Source organism: Salvelinus sp. IW2-2015, linkage group LG32 (genome assembly GCF_002910315.2).
Source record: "Salvelinus sp. IW2-2015 linkage group LG32, ASM291031v2, whole genome shotgun sequence".
Classification (NCBI taxonomy): domain Eukaryota; kingdom Metazoa; phylum Chordata; class Actinopteri; order Salmoniformes; family Salmonidae; genus Salvelinus; species Salvelinus sp. IW2-2015.
In genome coordinates, this window is record NC_036871.1 from 18,981,433 (window position 1) to 19,001,719 (window position 20,287).

Below are 20,287 nucleotides of genomic sequence, written 5' to 3' on the forward strand. Positions count from 1 at the left end.
TGCAAGTATAAACACCATGGGACCACGGAGCCGTCATACCGCTCAGGAAGGAGACGCGATCTGTCTCCTAGAGATGAACGTACTTTGGTGCGAAAAGTGCAAATCAATCCCAGAACAGCAGCAAAGGACCTTGTGGAGATGCTGGAGGAAACGGGTACAAGTATCTATATCCACAGTAAAACGAGTCCATATCGACATAACCTGAAAGGCCGCTCAGCAAGGAAGAAGCCATGTGGCATTATGGCATTTTCCACCATAATTTGCAAATAAATTCATTACAAATCCTACAATGTGATTTTCTGGATTTYTTTTTCTCATTTTGTCTGTCATAGTTGAAGTGTACMTATGATGAAAATTACAGGCCTCTCTCATCTTTCTAAGTGGGAGAACTTGCACAATTGGTGGCTGACTAAATACTTTTTTGCCCCACTGTATACATTTAAAAAAAGTCTACATTAGTCCTACCTACATAGCCATAGGTACCTCATGGGACAAGTATTTCTAGCTGTCCAAAAACAGTCACAATAAATAATTTGTATTCAGTGCAGGACGATGGGGATAAATGCTCTTTGTTCCTGTGGTGAGCTCACTCCAGAACTCAATGACATTGTTAAATATTTAAATACGCTGCCATCAGTGAGGATTCTCAAATTTGCATGGGCTTCTTTTTTCCTTGTTGCAAAAGGGTCAACCCTACGTGCTTGGAGCATGGAAAGGGGTGGAGTCTCTGAGGTCGAAGGTGAGGGATAATGTGTGCATCCCAAATGGCACACTATATAGTGCACTACTTTTGAACAGGGCCCATAAGAAATGACATTGGGTGATTCTCTATCACGTCAAGCCTATAACCTATTAGATAAGCATAGGTTAATCGTTCAGTTTAGAGGTGTGCAGACAGACACACAAGCTTATCTCACATAACCATCAAGCACGTTGTGCATATCTGACACACAAATTCTTCCCTTTTTCAGAACAGTGGTCCATCACAACAGATGTCTCTTTTAATACGTAAAGCCCCCCCTACCAGGCCTCATTCCGGTAGATGCCCCAAATTAAATGCAAAGCTACGGTTAGTTTTCCCAGGACTAGGATGCAAACGTTGGCCCGAGCTTTGAAAGGTTAATGAGCTCTTAGGTGCTGCTGCCACATTCTTTTTGTTATAGCATGGTCCATTTATTTGCAGAGGGGCATTTGCATACGAAAGGAGGGGTATGCCTTTTCCCCTCCGCATTCAGCAGGCTCTGTTTTTATGAGCACTCACAGAGCAACCAACCTTTGAAATGTAATATTTTGGGGTGGAAGATGCGCAAGGCAATCTAATTTAGGTTCATCACAGAACAGGCGGTAGGCATGAGACTAACTGAACACTTTTAGTTCAGGCACATGGAAGCATACGGTTTTCATTGTCCTCCAATTAGGATTCGTTTCAATTCATTTTCAGAGAGAAGCCTCAGCTGACTGCTTGGAGTGAGAAATGTAGGCAGGCCTGAGGGAAGTTCTGTGAATCTACAATGAGGAAGCCCACGTTGCTTACTCTATCAAGGAGAAGTGAAACATCAAATGGAGAGCATTGTGGTTTCATGTCATAATGAGCTTTCAGTTACAGGCTAGTACAGCAGGCTCCATGGAGGCTTCCTTATACTTATGTTGATGTGTTTGAGAACACTGCTGCATAATGAGGATGATTACCACTCAGACAACACCCTCCCCCCTCTCCTCAATAAACTAAACATGTTACAAATACACAGGGAAGCCATTTTTGTGACAGAGTAAATTGTCCACAGGGCCTAGTGGCCTACACCTTCAGACYCTTAGAAAAAGTAGGAAGTAGGAATCTTAGACCACAGTGTAGTGAGACTTAAAGCTAGGGCTACAAAAGCTAGGGTGTCCAATCAAAAACACACCTTTAGACCAATGGGTAAAATAATGTTAATTGTGTAGATAATCCTCTAAGAAAACCAATGGTCCAAACCTCATATCACCATCATAATCCGTTCAAAAGTATTTTCATATTTTAGTGCACGCTTCACATATGAATTTGAAATTCTTTTTACTTTTATTTTTTACAAAAACAAGCATCTGTGTGAAATTCCAGGCTTTTTATTTTCAAAGCTTTTTTTAATTCAGCTCGTGTCACGATAACTTTGCTTTTTGCGACACGCGGAAACAACTTTGAAGACGACGACCACAAAATGTAAAATCCTCAAAAGAGAAACCTGCACCACTATGTCAACAGAGCTCAATGCTTATTATCGGATGTATTACTTTATTATATCCAACTTTTTGGATATAATGTTAATGACMTGTTAAAGAAAGACCCTACTGAACAATTCAGAACATGAATAACCACATTTGTCTTGGTAAAATGCATTTTATAACATAAGGAAGTGAAATTTAAATCACCAAAGTGTGTTTTCCCCTACAAAAGCCAATGTAGCACATCAGTGATCACCAAGTTCTAACCAACCCTACAACATTTCTTTTTGACGAAATCTGGCCCCAATGTTCCCTTATGACTCATTTCAGGAACATGAAATAGAAGAACGTCAAACCACGGTTCAATAAGCATTGTCATTTCTGCTCTTGAATTACAGTTGGCCTAAATGCATGTGTGACCTGAGCATACACACTGCAGATGTGCTGTGAGGTGAAAGATATCAGCGAATGTTTCCATTCATTTCAGCATGACAAATCACCAGGGCTATCATGCACCGCTCAATTCTCATACACTGATGGGAAATAAAACACAATGGTTCTTCAGATCAGAAACGATCTAGCAATTTTCAGGGAAGATATTTCTTCCTTTTCATGTTGGTTGCCAGGAATAGGAGGACAAAATGCATTCATTCTTTTTTGAGCCTCAGAATATTACATGTCATGTGATAGTTAAGTTGGAAAATTCAATTAGCATTAACCTCCAGCAAAAAATGTTCATACACCCTGCTCTTTGGTTGAGCATTACAGGATTTGAGTCAATTCAATTGTGAATATCTACTCCTTTATTGGAAAAGCAGGCCAAAGGCAGATCCCTTACTATCGATTAGCAGCAGACTCCTCCCCACAGCACAGAGGAAAGATCTGAAAATGCACAGTAGTCCCTTGTAGCTCAGTTGGCAGAGCATGGCTCTGTATGAAAATGTATGCACTMACTACTGCAAGTCACTCTGGTTAATGGTATCTTCTAAATGACTAAAATGTACACACTTGTATTGCAGTAAATAATAGCAACAGAAATCTAAATTGGGCACTATTAGGCCTACTTGGAACAGCAGTTAAAAATAATTGCACCGTTTTAAACGCTTTAGGCCAACTAATAATTATGGTATTACCCATGTAATGTATTAGACTTTCATAAATAAATATACTAAAAATAAACAGTAAACTCAAATGAGCTGTACCTGCAGAATAATTGTCCCCGTGTCATTCTAAAGAGGATGGACAGAGAGGGAGAGAGTGAGAGTGTGAGTGAGAGCTCTCCTACCAGGCACTTGGTTCTCAGGGTCAGGCTCATCCTTGATGCTGAGAATCCTACTGATCCTCTGTGATACAGAGGAGAACAGGCCGTGGACAAAGGGGACATTTTGCTCCTCCTCGTCTAAGCGCACCTTCCTGACCGCAGTCTGCTTTGTGCTGCTGCCAGCCCCTGGCTCTGACACAGACCTGTGGTAGGGAATCAGGGAGAGCAGAGACCGCAGCCTCCCCTGCCCACTGTGCTGCTCCACAGGTCCGGTAGTGCTGGTGGTGGTAGTCCTCCTAGGTAGACTCAATACCCTGAGGTGGATAGGTTCCATTACGATGTGATCATTACTGTCCAACCTCGGCACGTTTGGTATTTTAGGTGTCAGCCTGGCAGAGGTCCTCCACTCGTAGCCGTTCAGTGGCTGCTCAGAAGAGGACAAGGAGTGCTGCTTCAGCCAGCGCGTTCTGTAATGGTGCCAGTGGTAAGAACCCTCCATGCCAAACTGAGGTGGTTTCGGACCGGAATGTCTGCTGTGCTCTGGAAACTTTCTCGGTAGACTCATAATCAAATGTAAACCTAAAAGCTTTCAGATGAAGGCCACCATCGAACGGCTGCTGAACCTGATGGTTGGTTGACAGCTTTGTAATATTTTAACTGACTACAGCGACCATTTCTTTGTGTAGYAGTAATGTTCCCTATTTGAGTAGTCGGTTTCAGGTCTGAGAGTTCAGTATCTTGCTTACTGGCTGACTGTAGCCTTCCTGAGAGGAAGTGGGGTGTCAGAAGTATACGTAAGCTTCMTTAGACGCTCCAATCAGATGCTATTATACTGTAGGCCTCAGGTTGTGGTTTTCCGTATCAACAGTCAAGATATTTTTTTTAGAGATCGGACTTGGAGATCTTGTTAAAAGATGGAAAGGACTGTTTGTTGTCATTACTGCCCCATGATATGAATATACATTTTTCATAGATGTCACAAACACTCGAAGACTAGGCAATGTTTCTCTATCAGATGTTCCAACAAAATATTGCATTACGTACATTGTGTAACTTCCACTGTCAGCATAACAGTCTAGACAGCATAAATAGGCCACAATACTGCTGCAAACCATTTGCTACAAAACACATTATGTAGGCTAAATTAAATTAGACCTCTGCCATTCACTGGAGTCCTTCACACATTTAAAATGTAAGTGTGAAGAAGACCTCCAGAGGGGTTTTTAGTTGTACGGCATAATTAACCAACGTTACACTTGAGAGCAAAAGAAAAAAACATTATGCCTTTTGACATTTCAAGTACACCTAATTTAAAAACAGGAGATGGAGCATTAGTAAGTAATTCAAACAATTTATGATTGTCAAGGGAGTGCCATTAACTCCGAGGAACTGGAGGGGGTGCCATTAACTCTGGGGAACATAACAGTATCCATGATGGGGACTGTGTGTCAATGGATGCTGAGGTAGCTTAGCGCATACACTCATCGAGTTAAGAGCAAAAAGTGCAGCACTGGCAATTCCACAGTGAAGTGGTCCTGAACATGGAAAATGTTTTGATTGCACATCTTCTCATGGGTATACTTCCTATTCAATACCCATTACTAGCATTCACAAAATGTTGGTTATTTGAGTCATTCCTCAAATATCAATCATAACATCCATTCAACCCAGCCATTGTGGTATTTTCCATCATCAACTACCACATGACGTAGACCATGTGGCTTATATGTCACTCACTCGGCTGCCGGCCACCCCTAACAGAATGGCATGGTGTCATAAATATTCATGTGTCCTGCTAAATGCGGTGCCCTGGCTGGGCCCCAGTCTGTGATCTGAGAGGAAATGGGAGAGGAGTCCCACTGGGGGCTAGCTACAGGCCATAGTCACTCCTGCCTGCCTTTGTCATCAGGGCTTATTGGAGTGCACATCCTTATCAGGGACAGAAATGGAGGGAGCACAACTTGAAACCCACCACAGCAAGACTGATGATTGAAAACCTTGATATGGATGCTTTAGTTTTAGAAGAAAGAAAAGCATGGCTGTGTCACAAGTGGCACAATATTTCCTTAAGCACTACTTTTGACCAGAGCCCTACAGAATTTCAAAAGTATATAGCCTACAGAAACTGGTTCAGTTATGGCCTAAAATAAATGTGTTCATATGCGAAGAATATTGTAACCTAGGCCTATATACATTTGTTCATATAGGCAGAATATTGTATATAAATTAATTAATATGGTTATATAAAGGCTGAAGGCTAAAAACAGCCTATACTATATATTGGCCTATATCTAGTTTCTGTAATATATTTTCATTTTAAATATTGTATTTGCATTTTATCTAATTTTCACACCATCCATCAACACCAACCAATCACTATAAAACAAAAAGGCTTAATTTATAAACAAAAAGGCTTAGCAAAATACAAAAAAATGATTGGGMAAGTATGCCTAACACATTTAATTAAGTATGACCTAAAACTAGAACCGTCTTTTAGGCATCATGGGAATGTAACATTAATACATTCTAATTACGTTTTAGCTGTCCAAAATTGTGTGACATAAAAAAACTTTTTGTTCCTTGTATTAATGGCAGTTTTTGCCTTTCAATATAATTATCTTTCTAAATTAGACATTGAACCCCGTTAAAAAAAAATCATCAGCTGATTAATTTTTGTTGGTGTTTTTTCAAACCCATCTACAGTGGGGAGAACAAGTATTTGACACACTGCCGATTTTGCAGGTTTTCCTACTTACAAAGCATGTAGAGGTCTGTAATTTTTATCATAGGTACACTTCAACTGTGAGACGGAATCTAAAACAAAAATCCAGAAAATCACATTGTATGATTTTTAAGTAATTAATTTGGAGGAGTGGGCCAAAATCCCTGCTGCAGTGTGTGCAAACCTGGTCAAGAACTACAGGAAACGTATGATCTCTGTAATTGCAAACAAAGGTTTCTGTACCAAATATTAAGTTCTGCTTTYCTGATGTATCAAATACTTATGTCATGCAATAAAATGCAAATTAATTACTTAAAAATCATACAATGTGATTTTCTGGATTTTTGTTTTAGATTCCGTCTCACAGTTGAAGTGTACCTATGATAAAAATTACAGACCTCTACATGCTTTGTAAGTAGGAAAACCTGCAAAATCGGCAGTGTATCAAATACTTCTTCTCCCCACTGTATATACACACACACACAACACCCCATAATGACAAAATGAAAACATGTTTTAGAAATTTCATTTTGTCAAATGTATTGACAATGAAATACAGAAATATCTAATATCTAATATCTAATTTATCTAATTCACACCCCTGAGTTAATACTTTATAGAAGCACCTTTAGCAGCGATGAGTCTGAGTCTTTGTSGGTAAGTCTCAGAGCTTTCCACACCTGGACTTTGCAACATTAGATGTATTTATTTATTTTGTATTATTCTTCAAGCTCTGTCAAATTGGTTGTTGATCGTTGATAGACAACCATTTTCAGGTCTTGCCATAGATTTTCAAACTGATTAAAGTCAAAACTGTAATTCAGCCACACCAGAACATTCACTGTCTTCTCAGTAAGCAACTCTAGTGTAGATTTGGCCTTGTGTTTTGGGTTATTTTCCTGCTAAAAAGTGAATTAATCTCCCAGTGGAAAGCAGACTGAACCAGGTTTTCCTCTCGGATTTTGCCTGTGCTTAGCTCCATTCCGTTTCTTTTTTATCCTGATAAACTCCCCAGTCCTTAAAGATTATAAGCAAACCCATAGGGCTCCCGAGTGGCACAGCAGTCTGTGATCAAGAGTCCCATAGGGTGGCGCACAATTGGCCCAGCGTCGTCCGGGTTGGGGGAGGGTTTGGCCGGGGTAGGCCTTAACTGACTTGCCTAGTTAAATAAAGGTTAAATAAAAACATAATGCAGCCACCACTATGCTTGAAAATATGGAGAGTGGTACTCAGTAATATGTTGTGTTGGATTTGCCCCAAACATAGCACTTTGTATGAAGAAAAAAAGTGAATTGCTTTGCCCCATTTTTTGCAGTATTACTAACATTGGTTAAAAAAAATAACTGAAAAATAAAACACTAATACAGCGCATTCGGAAAAATATTCAGACCCCCTTCGCTTTTTCCACATTTTGTTACAGCCTTATCCTAAAATGGATTAAATACATGTTTTTCGTCATCAATCTACACACAACACGCCATAAGACAAAGCGAAAGAGGTATAGAAATGTTAGCAAATGTATTAAAAATAAAAAACAGAAATACCATATTTAAATAAGTATTCAGACCCTTTGCTATTAGGCTCGAAATTGATCTTAGGTGCATCCTGTTTCCATTGGTCATCCTTGAGATGTTTCGACAACTACATTACAGTCCACCTGTGGTAAATTCAATTGATTGGACATGATTTGGAAAGGCACACACACACCTGTCTATATAAAAGGTCCCACAGTAGACAGTGCATGTCAGAGCAAAAACCAAGCCATGAGGTTGAATAAATTGTTCGTAGAGCTCCGAGACAGCACTGTGTCGAGGCACAGATCCGGGTACCAAAAGGTGTAAACAGCATTGAAGGTCCCTAAGACCACAGTGGCTTCCATCATTCATAAACGGAAGAAGTTGGGAACCACCAAGACTCTTCCTGGAGCTGGCCACCCGGCCAAACTGAGCAATCGGGGGAGAAGGGTCTTGGTCAGGGAGGTGACCAAGAACCCGATGGTCACTCTGACAGAGCTCCAGAGTTCCTCTGTGGAGATGGGAGAACCTTCCAGAAGGACAACCATCTCTACAGCACTCCACCAATCAGGTCTTAGAGTGGCAAGATGGAAGCCACTCAGTAAAACGCACGACAGCCCGCTTGGAGTTTGCCAAAAGGCACCTAAAGCACTCTCAAACCATGAGAAACAATATTCTCTGGTCTGATGAAACCAAGATTGAACTCTTTGGCCTGAATGCCAAGCGTCATGTCTGGAGTGTGGCAACATCCCTACGGTGAAGCATGGTGGTGGCAGCATCGTGCTGTGGGGATGTTTTTCAGCGGCAGGGACTGGGAGACTAGTCAGGATCGAGGGAAAGATGAGCGGAGGAAAGTACAGAAAGATCCTTGATGAAAACTTGCGCTCAGGACCAGAGCGCTCAGGACCTCAGACTGGGGCTAAGGTTCACCTTCCAACAGGACAATGACCTTACGCACACAGCGAAGACAATGCAGGAGTGGCTTTGAGTCAAGTCTCTCAATGTTTTTGAGTGGCCCAGTCACAGCCCATTACGACCAGGAATACGACTTTCCTGAAGAGGATCCTCTGTTTGGCCTACCACCCAGGACAATGGATCGGATCCCAGCCGGCGACCCAAAAGAACGGCGCCGTAGAAGGGGCAGACGGAGCGGTCTTCTGGTCAGGCTCTGTAGACTGGCTCATCGCGCACCGCTCCCGAGCATACTACTCGCCAATGTCCAGTCTCTTGACAACAAGGTAGACGAAATCCGAGCAGCGTAGCATTCCAGAGAGACATTAGAGACTGTAACGTTCTTTGTTTCATGGAAACATGGCTCACTCGAGACACGCTATCTGAGTCGGTACAGCCACCTGGTTTCTTCACGCAGACAGAAACAAGCATCTCTCTGGTAAGAAGAAGGGCGGGGGTGTATGCCTTGTGATTAACAAGACGTGGTGTGATCATAACAACATACAGGAACTCAAGCMCGTTTGTTCACCTGACTTAGAATTCCTCACAATCAAATTCCGACCGCATTATCTACCAAGAGAATTCTCTTCGATCATAATCACAGACGTGTATATTCCGCCCCAAGCAGACACATCGACGGCCATGAAAGAACTTCATTCAACTCTATGTAAACGGGAAACCACATATCCTGAGGCTGCATTTATTGTAGCTGGGATTTTAACAAGGCTAATCTGAATCTATCAGCATATCGATTGTGCTACCAGGGCTGGCAAAACCCTAGATCACTGTTATTCTAACTTCCACGACGCATATAAGGCCCTCCCCCGCCCTCCCTTCGGAAAAGCTGACCACGACTCCATTTTGTTGCTCCCAGCCTATAGACAGAAACTAAAACAGGAAGCACCCGCRCTCATGTCTGTTCAACGCTGGTCCGACCAATCAGATTTCAAGATTGCTTCGATCACGTGCTGGGATATGTTCCGCATTGCGGCGAACAACAACATTGACGATTTGGTGAGCGAGTATATTAGCAAGTGCATCGGTGATGTTGTACCCACAGCGTCTAAAACATTCCCCAACCAGAAACCATGGATTGATGGCAGCATTCGCGCAAAACTGAAAGCGCGAACCACTGCTTTTAATCAGGGCAAGGTGACCGGAAACATGACCGAATACAGTGTAGCTATTCCCTCCGCAAGGCAATCAAACAAGCTAAGCATCAGTATAGAGACAAAGTGGAGTCGCAATTTAACAGCTCAGACACGAGAGGTATGTGGCAGGGTCAACAGTCAATCACGGACTACAAAAGAACAGCACCGTCGTGGACCACGATGCCTTGCTCCCAGACAGACTAAACAACTTTTTTGCTCGCTTTGAGGACAATACAGTGCCACTGACACGGCCCVCTACCAAAACCTGCGGGCTCTCCCTCACTRTAACCAACGTGACTAAAAGATTTAAACGTGTTAACCCTCGCAAGGCTGCAGGCCCAGACGGCATCCCTAGCCGCGTCCTCAGAGCATGCGCAGACCAGCTGAATGGTGTGTTTACAGACATATTCAATCAATCCTTATCCCAGTCTGCTGTTCCCACATGCTTCAAGACGGCCACCATTGCTCCTGTTCCAAAGAAAGCGAAGGTAACTGAGCTAAATGACTACCGCCCTGTAGCACTCACTTCCGTCATCATGAAGTGCTTTGAGAGACTAGTCAAGGACCATATCACCTCCACCCTAACTGACACCCTAGACCCACTCCAATTTGCTTACCGCCCCAATAGGTCCACAGATGACGCCATCACACTGCCCTAACCCATCTGGTCCTGGACTTCCTGACGGGCCGCCCCCAGGTGGTGAGGGTAGGTAACAACATCTCCACCCCGCTGATCCTCAACACTGGGTCCCCACAAGGGTGCGTTCTCAGCCCTCTCCTGTACTCCCTGTTCACCCATGACTGTGTGGCCATGCACGCCTCCAACTCAATCATCAAGTTTGCGGACGACACTACAGTGGTAGGCTTGATTACCAACAACGACGAGACGGCCTACAGGGAGGAGGTGAGGGCCCTCGGAGTGTGGTGTCAGGAAAATAACCTCACACTCAATGTCAACAAAACAAAGGAGATGATCGTGGACTTCAGGAAACAGCAGAGGGAGCAGCCCCCTATCTACATCGACGGGACAGTAGCGGAGAGGGTGGAAAGTTTTAAGTTCCTCGGCGTACACATCACGGACAAACTGAAATGGTCCACCCACACAGACAGCGTGGTGAAGAAGGCGCAGCAGCGCCTCTTCAACCTCAGGAGGCTGAAGAAATTCAGCTTGTCACCAAAAACTTCTCACAAACTTTCACAGATGCACAATCGAGAGCATCCTTTCGGGCTGTATCACCGCCTGGTACGGCAACTGCTCTGCCCATAACCGTAAGGCTCTCCAGAGGGTAGTGAGGTCTGCACAACGCATCACCGGGTGCAAACTACCTGCCCTCCAGGACACCTACACCACCCGATGTCAYAGGAAGGCCAAAAAGATCATCAAGGACAACAACCACCCTAACCACTGCCTGTTCACCCCGCTATCATCCAGAAGGTGAAGTCAGTACAGGTGCATCAAAGCGGGGACCAAGAGACTGAAAAACAGCTTCTATTTCAAGGCCATCAGACTGTTAAAAACCATCACTAACATTGAGTGGCTGCTGCCAACATACTGACTCAACTCTAGCCACTTTAATAATGGAAAAATGTATGTAATCAATTTATCACTAGCCACTTTATATAATGCTTACATACCCTACATTACTCATCTCATATGTATATGCTGTACGCTATACCATCTACTGCATCTTGCCATCTTGATGTAATGTATCACTAGCYACTTTAAACAATGACACTTTATATAATGTATTCATACCCTACATTACTCATCTCATATGTATATACTGTACTCTATACCATCTACTGCGTCTTGCCTATGCCGTTCGGGCATCACTTATTCATATATTTTTATGTACATATTCATTCCTTTACACTTGTGTGTATAAGGTAGTTGTTGTGAAATTGTTAGGTTATATTACTTGTTAGATATTGCTGCATGATTGGAACTAGAAGCACAAGCATTTCGCTACACTCGCATTAACATCTGCTAACCATGTGTATGTGACAAATACATTTGATTTGATTTTGACTTGATCCCACTCAAACAAATACGTGTGTGTGGGTGAGTGAGTGAGTGAGTAAGTGAGCGTTGTCCAGATTGTTTTCACAGTCTTGCTTTGACCACCAGACGACAGAAAGAAAAAAACGTAATAACAGTATACCAGTGGAAGGGAGGACAGTAGCAGGKGACCCAACTGTGGTTTGTAGCTACCAATTCAAATGCAGTAATTCCCACGATTGAGTTTTAATAACTTAATTCATAAACAAACTTGATATATATATATATWTWTTTTTTAAACTAACTAGTTGGTAGCTCTACATTTACTTGTTACTTCTGTGAACTTTCATTATCCTCCATTATCCTTCCAAAGCATATACATGTAATTAGTCAGCTGCTATCTTTGCAAGCAAACATTAGCTTCGTTAGGTTACATTAGCTAACCTTTAGCTAGCTCACTAAATAACTACTGCAGAGGCTAATTTGACTGTACTGTATGTGTTCTATTTACATTTTAGAGTCCGATTCCACCAACATCTGCAGAGGCATCAACATCAAGCTTGAGCAAATAAATATACTGGAGCTACGCATAAACATGGTCCGTGTCTTATTGTCATAGTTGGTGGTTACACAATTAGGCTACAACATCCCATGGCGCCGGAAGAAATGGAAGCCGTTTTACGGGCGACTAACTAATTGTGCTATTATGTGGGGGGCTTTTCACGTTATTTGTAACTTATTTTGTACATAACGTTTCCGCCACTGTATCTTTTGGCAAAAAAAAGAGCTTCTGGAAATCAGGACAGYGATCACTCACCTCGGATTAGACAAAGGTTCTTTCTTCAAAAAGCAGGACGCACAGGATGTACTTCAGACACCCGACAAGGCCAAAATCSCAGACATTAGCAAGAGAAAGAGACGCAGGTATAGAGGACACAGGGCGGGGTGCAAGGATCCGTGGATGGCGAGTGGGAAACCTGCCCTTACCATCAATATTAAGTAGAGTATCTCATGATAAGCTGTAGACCACACTAATTGCCAAGAGAGTTTTCACCTATATTTTTCGTGGCTGTTGATTTACCACCACAGACGGACGCTGGCACTAAGACCGCACTGAGTCAGCTGTATAAGGAAATAAGCAAACAGGAAACCGCTCACCCAGAGGCAGCAGTCCTAGTGGCCAGGGACTTTAATGCAGGGAAACTTAAATCAGTTTTCCAGAATTTCTATCAGCATGATAAAAGTGCAACATGAGGGAGAAAAAAATTATAGATCACCTTTACTCCACACACAGAGACAGATACAAAGCTCTCCCTCGCCCTCCATTAGGAAAATCTGACCAAAATTCTATCCTCCTGATTCCTGCTCACCAGAGCACCAGTGACTCGGTCTATAAAAAAGTGGTCACATGAAGCAGATGCTAAACTACAGGACTGTTTTGCTAGCACAGACTGGAATATGTTCCGGGATTCTTCCGATGCCATTGAGGAGTACACCACATCAGTCACTGGCTTTATCAATAAGTGCATCGAGGACGTCATCCCCACAGTGACTGTACGTACATACATACCCAAACCAGAAGCCATGGATTACAGGCAACATTAGCACTGAGCTAAAGGTTTGAGCTGCCGCATTTAAGGAGCGGGACTCTAACCCAGAAGCTTATAAGAAATCCTATTATGCCCGCAGACGAACCATCAAACAGGCAAAGCGCCGATACAGGACTAAGATTGAATCGTAATACACCGGCTCCGACGCTCGTCGGATGTGGCAGGGCCTGCAAACTATTACAGACTACTTAGGGACTCTGCACAGTGACACCAGCCTACAAGATGAGCTAAATCACTTCTATGCTCGCTTCTAGGCAAGCAACAATAAGGAATGCATGAGAGCATCAGCTGTTCCGGACGACTGCTTGATCATGCTCTCCGTAGCCGACATGAGTAAGACCTTTAAACATGTCAACATTCACAAGGCCGCTGGGCCAGACGAATTACCAGGACGTGTGCTCCGGGCATGTGCTGACCAACTGGCAGGTGTCTTCACTGACATTTTCAACATGTCCCTGATTGAGTGTAAAACCAACATGCTTCAAGCAGACCACCATAGTCCCTGTGCCCAAGAGCACAAAGGTAACCTGCCTAAATGACTACAGACCCGTAGCACTCACATCCATAGCCATGAAGTGCTTTGAAAGGCTGGTAATGGCTCACATCAACACCATTATCCCAGAAACCCTAGACCCACTCCAATGTGCATACAGCCCAAACAGATCCTCAGACGACGGAATCTCTATTGCACTCCACACTGCCTTTTCTCACCTGGACAAAAGGAACACCTACATGAGAAAGCTATTCATTGACTACAGCTCAGCGTTCAACACGCTCAGCGTTCAACACGCTCAGCGTTCAACACCATAGTGCCCTCAAAGCTCATCACTAAGCTAAGGACCCTGGGACTAAACACCTCCCTCTGCAACTGGATCCTGGACTTCCTGATGGGCCGCCCCCAGGTTGTGAGGGTAGGTAGCAACACATCTGCCACGCTGATCCTCAACACAGGGGCCCCTCAGGGGTGCGTGCTCAGTCCCCTCCTGTACTCCCTGTTCACCCCCGACTCACCCTCCCTGTTCACCCCCACCACCATCATTAAGTTTGCCGACGACACAACAGTGGTAGGCCTGATCACCGACAATGATGAGACAGCCTATAGGGAGGAGGTCAGAGACCTGGCCGGGTGGTGCCAGAATAACAACCTATCCCTCAACGTGATCAAGACAAAGGAGATGACTGTGGACTACAGGAAAAAGGAGGACCGAGCACACCCCCATTCTCATCAACAGGGCTGTAGTGGAGCAGGTTGACAGCTTCAAGTTCCTTGGTGTCCACATCACCAACAAACTAGAATGGTCCAAACACACCAAGACACTCGTGAAGAGGRCATGACAAAACTATTCCCCCTCAGGAGACTGAAGAGATTTGGCATGGGTCCTCAGATCCTCAAAAAGTTCTACAGCTGAAACATCGAGAGCATCCTGACTGGCTGCATCACTGCCTGGTACAGCAACTGCTCGATAAATCAAGAGGTAATTACTTGCCTCAATAACAATATAAAAACGATATAAAAATGTTTAGATTCATTTTCGATAATGTCGATATAGAATAATTATGTACAGCAGTCCATTTCTTCTCTGACGCAGCAGGAACGTGTGGAGAAGTGACAATATGCACGTGGAGAGGTATACGCCCACTAAAAACCACTCAGCACCTCGAGTGATGGGATAGCCACTATTAACCACGAAAAATGTGTGATGTAGGCGAAAAGTGGCAGTGATAGCCATGGAGAAGGAGCAGCTTCCAACGAAGAAATTATTCATAAAAAGGGTTCAACCCTCTCAGTTATTTGGAAGTGGTTTGGCTTTTTGAAATACGACAAAGAGCAGAGCAATGTTCGGTGCAAATTGTGCAGTAGACAGGTGGCTACCAAGTTTGGTATTACAACAAACATTTTTCACCATCTGGAACATGCAGAAAGTTTTAGTTTGTGCCACGGTATTGATAAACGCCCCTCAAGCACCAGCCAATCTAGGCATGTTCGCCCGACGCAGTCAACTGACAGCGTTTATGCTCTACGAGCAAACATCGAAAAGACATCACAATTTCTATTATGCATTGCATTGCTAAGGACATGCTACCAATTAGCACAGTCGAAAATGAAGGTTAAGAGGCTTATCAATTTAAATTGACTACAGGTACGTACGTACTCCCTGGCCGCAAACATGTCACACACTCCGCACTGCCTAAACTCTACGCCAAGTGTAGGAAAAAAGTTGAGGAACAGCTCAAGACAGATTTGACATATTTTGCTACAGAGTGGGTAGAGACAAACGGGTGGATAGAGCAATTGGAGTGTGTAAGAAAGTGGTAGATGCCTTTTCCTATTCGTTGAAAAAGAAGAGACCTGGCAGTTGCTCAAAAAGAACACAACCTACCCCAGCACAAGTTGGTGACAGAGTCGCCTACCAGGTGGGGATCACGTCAAAAGATGGTGCAAAGCGTATTGGAGCAGGAGAAGCCATTTCACAGGTCTTGTCCAGTGACAAGAAGACCCGGCACTTAGCTCCCACCTATACAGATGTTCTTGAGTCCATCAACCAGGCATTGACCCCACTCCTAGAATTCACAGATGCTCTGTCTGGTGAGTCTTATGTCAGTGTGTCTTACCTGAAGCCAGTACTACACAGAGGTCATGAAACCTGATGGTGAAACAGAGCTCATCAAAACCATCAAAACGATAGTCATGGACTATCTGAATGAGAAATATGATGACCTCCTGAACATAGCCTCATTGGTCGACCCTCGGTTTAAAACACATTACATCAAAGAGGAGAAGGTGGGCCACATAAAAGCGAGAGCTGTCTCAGAGATGGTCAATGAGGGACATGAAAACCMAAGCCCAGCACAGGGAGACATTGCTGCTGCTGCTTCACCACAACTGCCAGCTAAAAAGAGAAAGTCACTGGGCAGTATTTTCAAAAAGCCATGCTCCACCACCACAGGTCTTACTGAAATCCAGCTGGTAGAAAAGTAACTCAGCTGCTACATTCAGTCTCTTGATGCTGACAGTGACACCAATCCTTGGTGGAAGATCCACCAAAAAAAGACTTTCCCAAAGTCAGCCACCTGGCAAAGCGCTACCTGTGCATTCCTGTGACCTGCTCCCCCTCAGAGCGTGTTTTTAGCACAGGTGGCAACCTAGTGACCTTCCATAGGGCAACYTYAAAGCCAGAGAACATAGACAGACTTGTCTTTCTTGCTTGTAACTTGTAAGACAACAACTACACCAACTTCAACTGTGATGTGCCATTAGGCTAACAGTTATAATGCATATTGACTTGCACCATTTTATTTTTGTACTTCTTGCTCATGACTTAAGGGTTTACAGCTTTAAAAAAGTTGATGTTATTTGTGACTTCTAACAATAAATAAGAAACATAACAAATATGTACCGTTAAAACATTATTTGATTAATCTCGTGATAATTATCGTTATCAAATTAAATRTATATATATATTGTGATAATTGATTTGCCATATCGTCCAGCCCTAGTTGTGTGTACGGCCCAGTACATCACTGGGGCTAAGCTGCCTGCCAACCAGGACCTCTACAGAGGTGTCAGAAGAAGGCCCTAAAAATTGTCAAAGACCCCAGCCACCCCAGTTATATACTGTTCTCTCTGCTTCCGCATGGCAAGCGGTACCGGAGCACCAAGTCTAAGTTCAAAAGGCTTCTCAACAGCTTCTACCCCCAAGCCATAAGACTCCCGAACAGCTAATCAAATGGCTACCCGGACTATTTGCATTGTGTCCCACCACCCCAACCTCTCTTTTACGCTGCTGCTACTCTCTGTTTATCATCTATGCATAGTCACTTTAACTATACCTACATGTACATATTAACTCAATTAGCCCGACTAACTGGTGTCCCCGCACATTGACTCTGTACCGGTACTGTTATTTTCACCGTTTAAAAATAAATTCTTTACTTATCTATTGTTTACCTAATACCCATTTTCTTCTTAAAAATTGCACTGTTGATTAGGGCTTGTAAGCATTTCACTGTAATATCTACACCTGTTGTTTTCGGCGCATGTGATAAATGAACTTTGATTTCTACTGTTGTTCTCTCTGTACTATGCAGGCTTAGTTGATTGTTCATGCAAAGCTTTAAGTYTAAATTTGAGAAAATTTGATATTAGTAAGGAGAAGATGGTGTGGGTGACTGACTGGTGTCTTCTGAGGGTGGGTATCGTGTGTGAAGGTTAGTATGCATGATCTATTGACATAAAAAATACAAAATCACCAATACACTAAACTATCTACAAGACCAGTGCTAAACTTTCTACAAGACTTTTCACACCCTTGCAGTCAGTTCTTCGGCATGGGGGAGAGGGGTAGTTAGTATACTCTTCTAGCCTACTCACTATTGTTCGCAGTGCTTGTCTACTCACCAGTACAACTGTAGGTCCTCATACACAACAATACACGACTAGACGGTCGACAAGTCAAGCCCCCCTCAAACTTTTCACATCTTCGCTAACAGCCCATCTCAATGCCCCATTATTGACTGAGTGTAACAAAACGCATACCGGTCTACTGTACCCTTTTATTTGTTTACAGATGAACATGGTTTATTGTATGGTTACACATCCTCATGATCAGTCTTCATGTCTTTCCAGGAGACTTGCAGTATACAAATCTTCTGCAAGCGGTCGAAGCAGTGGGTGGTGAAGAAAGTGTCCGAGAGGCTAGTCCACCTGGCTGGAGTGCAGAAAAGACCAGACACAGTTGTCTTCAAGGAGCCAGAGTCACAGCCCCCCAAACCAAACATCCCTGCCAACACTGCCACAGTGCCAAAGCCTGCTGAACCAGCTGCCATTAGCCAACACAAGAAGAGGTTCACCAGCTGAAGAACATTCTGGAACTTGTCTGGAACCTTCAACCAACACAACATCCATATTCAGTTAGATTGCTCACAACTGCACTGTGGTATAGATACTGCTAGCTGTTGTACATACTGTATATAAATGGTGTTTTATATAATATTTGTACTGACAAGTGACTAAATGATTCCAGCTGCATCAGAAACCAATAAAGTGTTGACTTCAACTCAGACACACCGGTAGGGTTGTCAAACATTTGCCTGCCGACAGTACTTAGCACCCACCTCTGAACAGAGTGTCGGCAGTCAATCTCTTTTGTGTATTCACACAGCAAAGTCGTCAGCCACTCAGCCTTGTTAAAATACTCCAAACCAGAATGTGGCAGTAGCGTTGTATTGTACCAGAATGTGGCAGTATTAAGGGTAAATACTGTCTCTGATCTGGTGCACAGGAAAAAGGACATTGGGCTGCTGGAATGGCTTTATCCAATGGCCACATTGATGTCTTTATTCAGCCCTGTCCTGGCGGAAATCAGGACTGTACCCAGGACCTATGAGAGCATGAACACCGCCCGATCTAAAAATAGCACCTTGCCATTAAAAAGGGCAATAAATCAGACCATGAATAACAGTGCGCGAAGGGGGGGGGGGGTGTATAGGGTGACAAAGCATTGAACATCCCCCTGCAAAATACTAATGTCTGTGTTTCAAATGGCACCAGGGCTATGGTCAAAAGTAATGCACTACAGGCCTATAGGAAAGGAGTGTTCAAATCTTACTCTGAGGTCCGGAGTACTGCTGGTTCTCTGATAAAACCAGCAGTATGGTATGGTATTTGACACCCCAACCAGCCAAGAGCTGTTAAATTATTTCATTTCATGAGAGGAAACATGGCTTAATGCTGTTATAATAACGCTAAATAGTTGCGTATAATGATTATCTCATCACTGGAATTCAACAGCTTAGCTACACCAAAGGGACTACAAAACAAAAAAAGGGGTCTGAGAAAACAGCAACTCAATCAGTACACAAAACTAGCTCAAGTCATTCTCTTAACACACAATCAGCCTAGGTTCCTAACCTGTGTGTTCTTCCAATCACCAGGATGATAAAAAAAATGAAATAGACAAGTGCTTATTTTTTTAAACAGCACAGGTTAGTTTCTTGTTTTGTTTTTCAGAGGGGAAGGAAACCCTGCTCCCCATCCCAACCCCCTAATGACAGCATGGCTGCTTTGATGCAAGCTGGGGTGGGACAGAAGAACACAGGGAACTTTTCATTTCCTCCTCTGATCTGCCTCTGCTGAGCCATTGTAGGGTTGTTGGGAGGGAGGACATACAATGATAGACGTAGACCTAATCTCCCTCTTCTCCCCATYACTCTTCTGTAGACACAACTTCATTTCAAACCTGTTATGGTGCTGCACAGCTGTTTACCTCGTTTCTAGATAGCACAACACTTATGCAGMATTGACCTTGGATTGGTGAATGAGGAGGTTTAGAGCTGTCCAATTCCAGTTCTGAAGGCCTGAAACACTTCTTCTGGTCTTTGTTTCTACGTGGTAGTGTCCCAGGTCTGAATTAGTCCCTTATTAAAAGGAGAGGATGGAAACCAGGAGTGTTTCGGCCCTCCACGACCGACCTTGAACAGCCCTGGTTTAGAGAGAGGATTAATCTTCCAGTGCAGGAAGCATTTTCTCCTTTGTTAAAGATGACCAATAAACCATGTCTCCTGTCTCCAAGAGAGAAAGGTTTCCTCACAGTGACACACAACCAAAGTGTGAGGTTCATATCTAGCCTATTAGCCTAGGCAGCCTACCAATAAACCTTCTATATCATATAAAATGTAACCTGAATTTGTAATGAGCGGCAGGAGGAAGGGAAAAAGAAATAAGAGGTTCAGCCAAAATATTATTTCAAATGGCATGGTGACTTGGCAAGGTACTAAAAAAAAAAGAAGAACATTCATGATAGGGGTGTTAAGATGACAGATCCAATCCTCCATGTAGACACAAGGCCTATACATCCTTGTGTGGTGTGTCATGTGTGAATAA

At 43.4% G+C, this 20,287-nt stretch overlaps 1 protein-coding gene across 5 annotated transcripts in view; it reads right to left on the minus strand.

Annotated features, from left to right (window-relative positions):
* LOC111956723 (ras GTPase-activating protein nGAP) overlaps positions 1 to 20,287 on the minus strand; it is a 94,115-nt gene that overhangs the window by 64,057 nt on the left and 9,771 nt on the right. For 3 of the 5 annotated variants that reach the window (XM_023977267.2, XM_023977266.2, XM_023977269.2), the window contains exon 1: positions 3,482 to 4,185. The exons of the other annotated variants lie outside the window; for them this stretch is intronic. In XM_023977267.2, coding sequence (XP_023833035.1) covers positions 3,482 to 4,022 — 541 coding nt within the window. In that variant the 5' untranslated portion in view covers positions 4,023 to 4,185. Of the gene's footprint in view, positions 1 to 3,481; positions 4,186 to 20,287 lie in introns of those variants that run through there. 5 annotated transcript variants of the gene reach the window in all.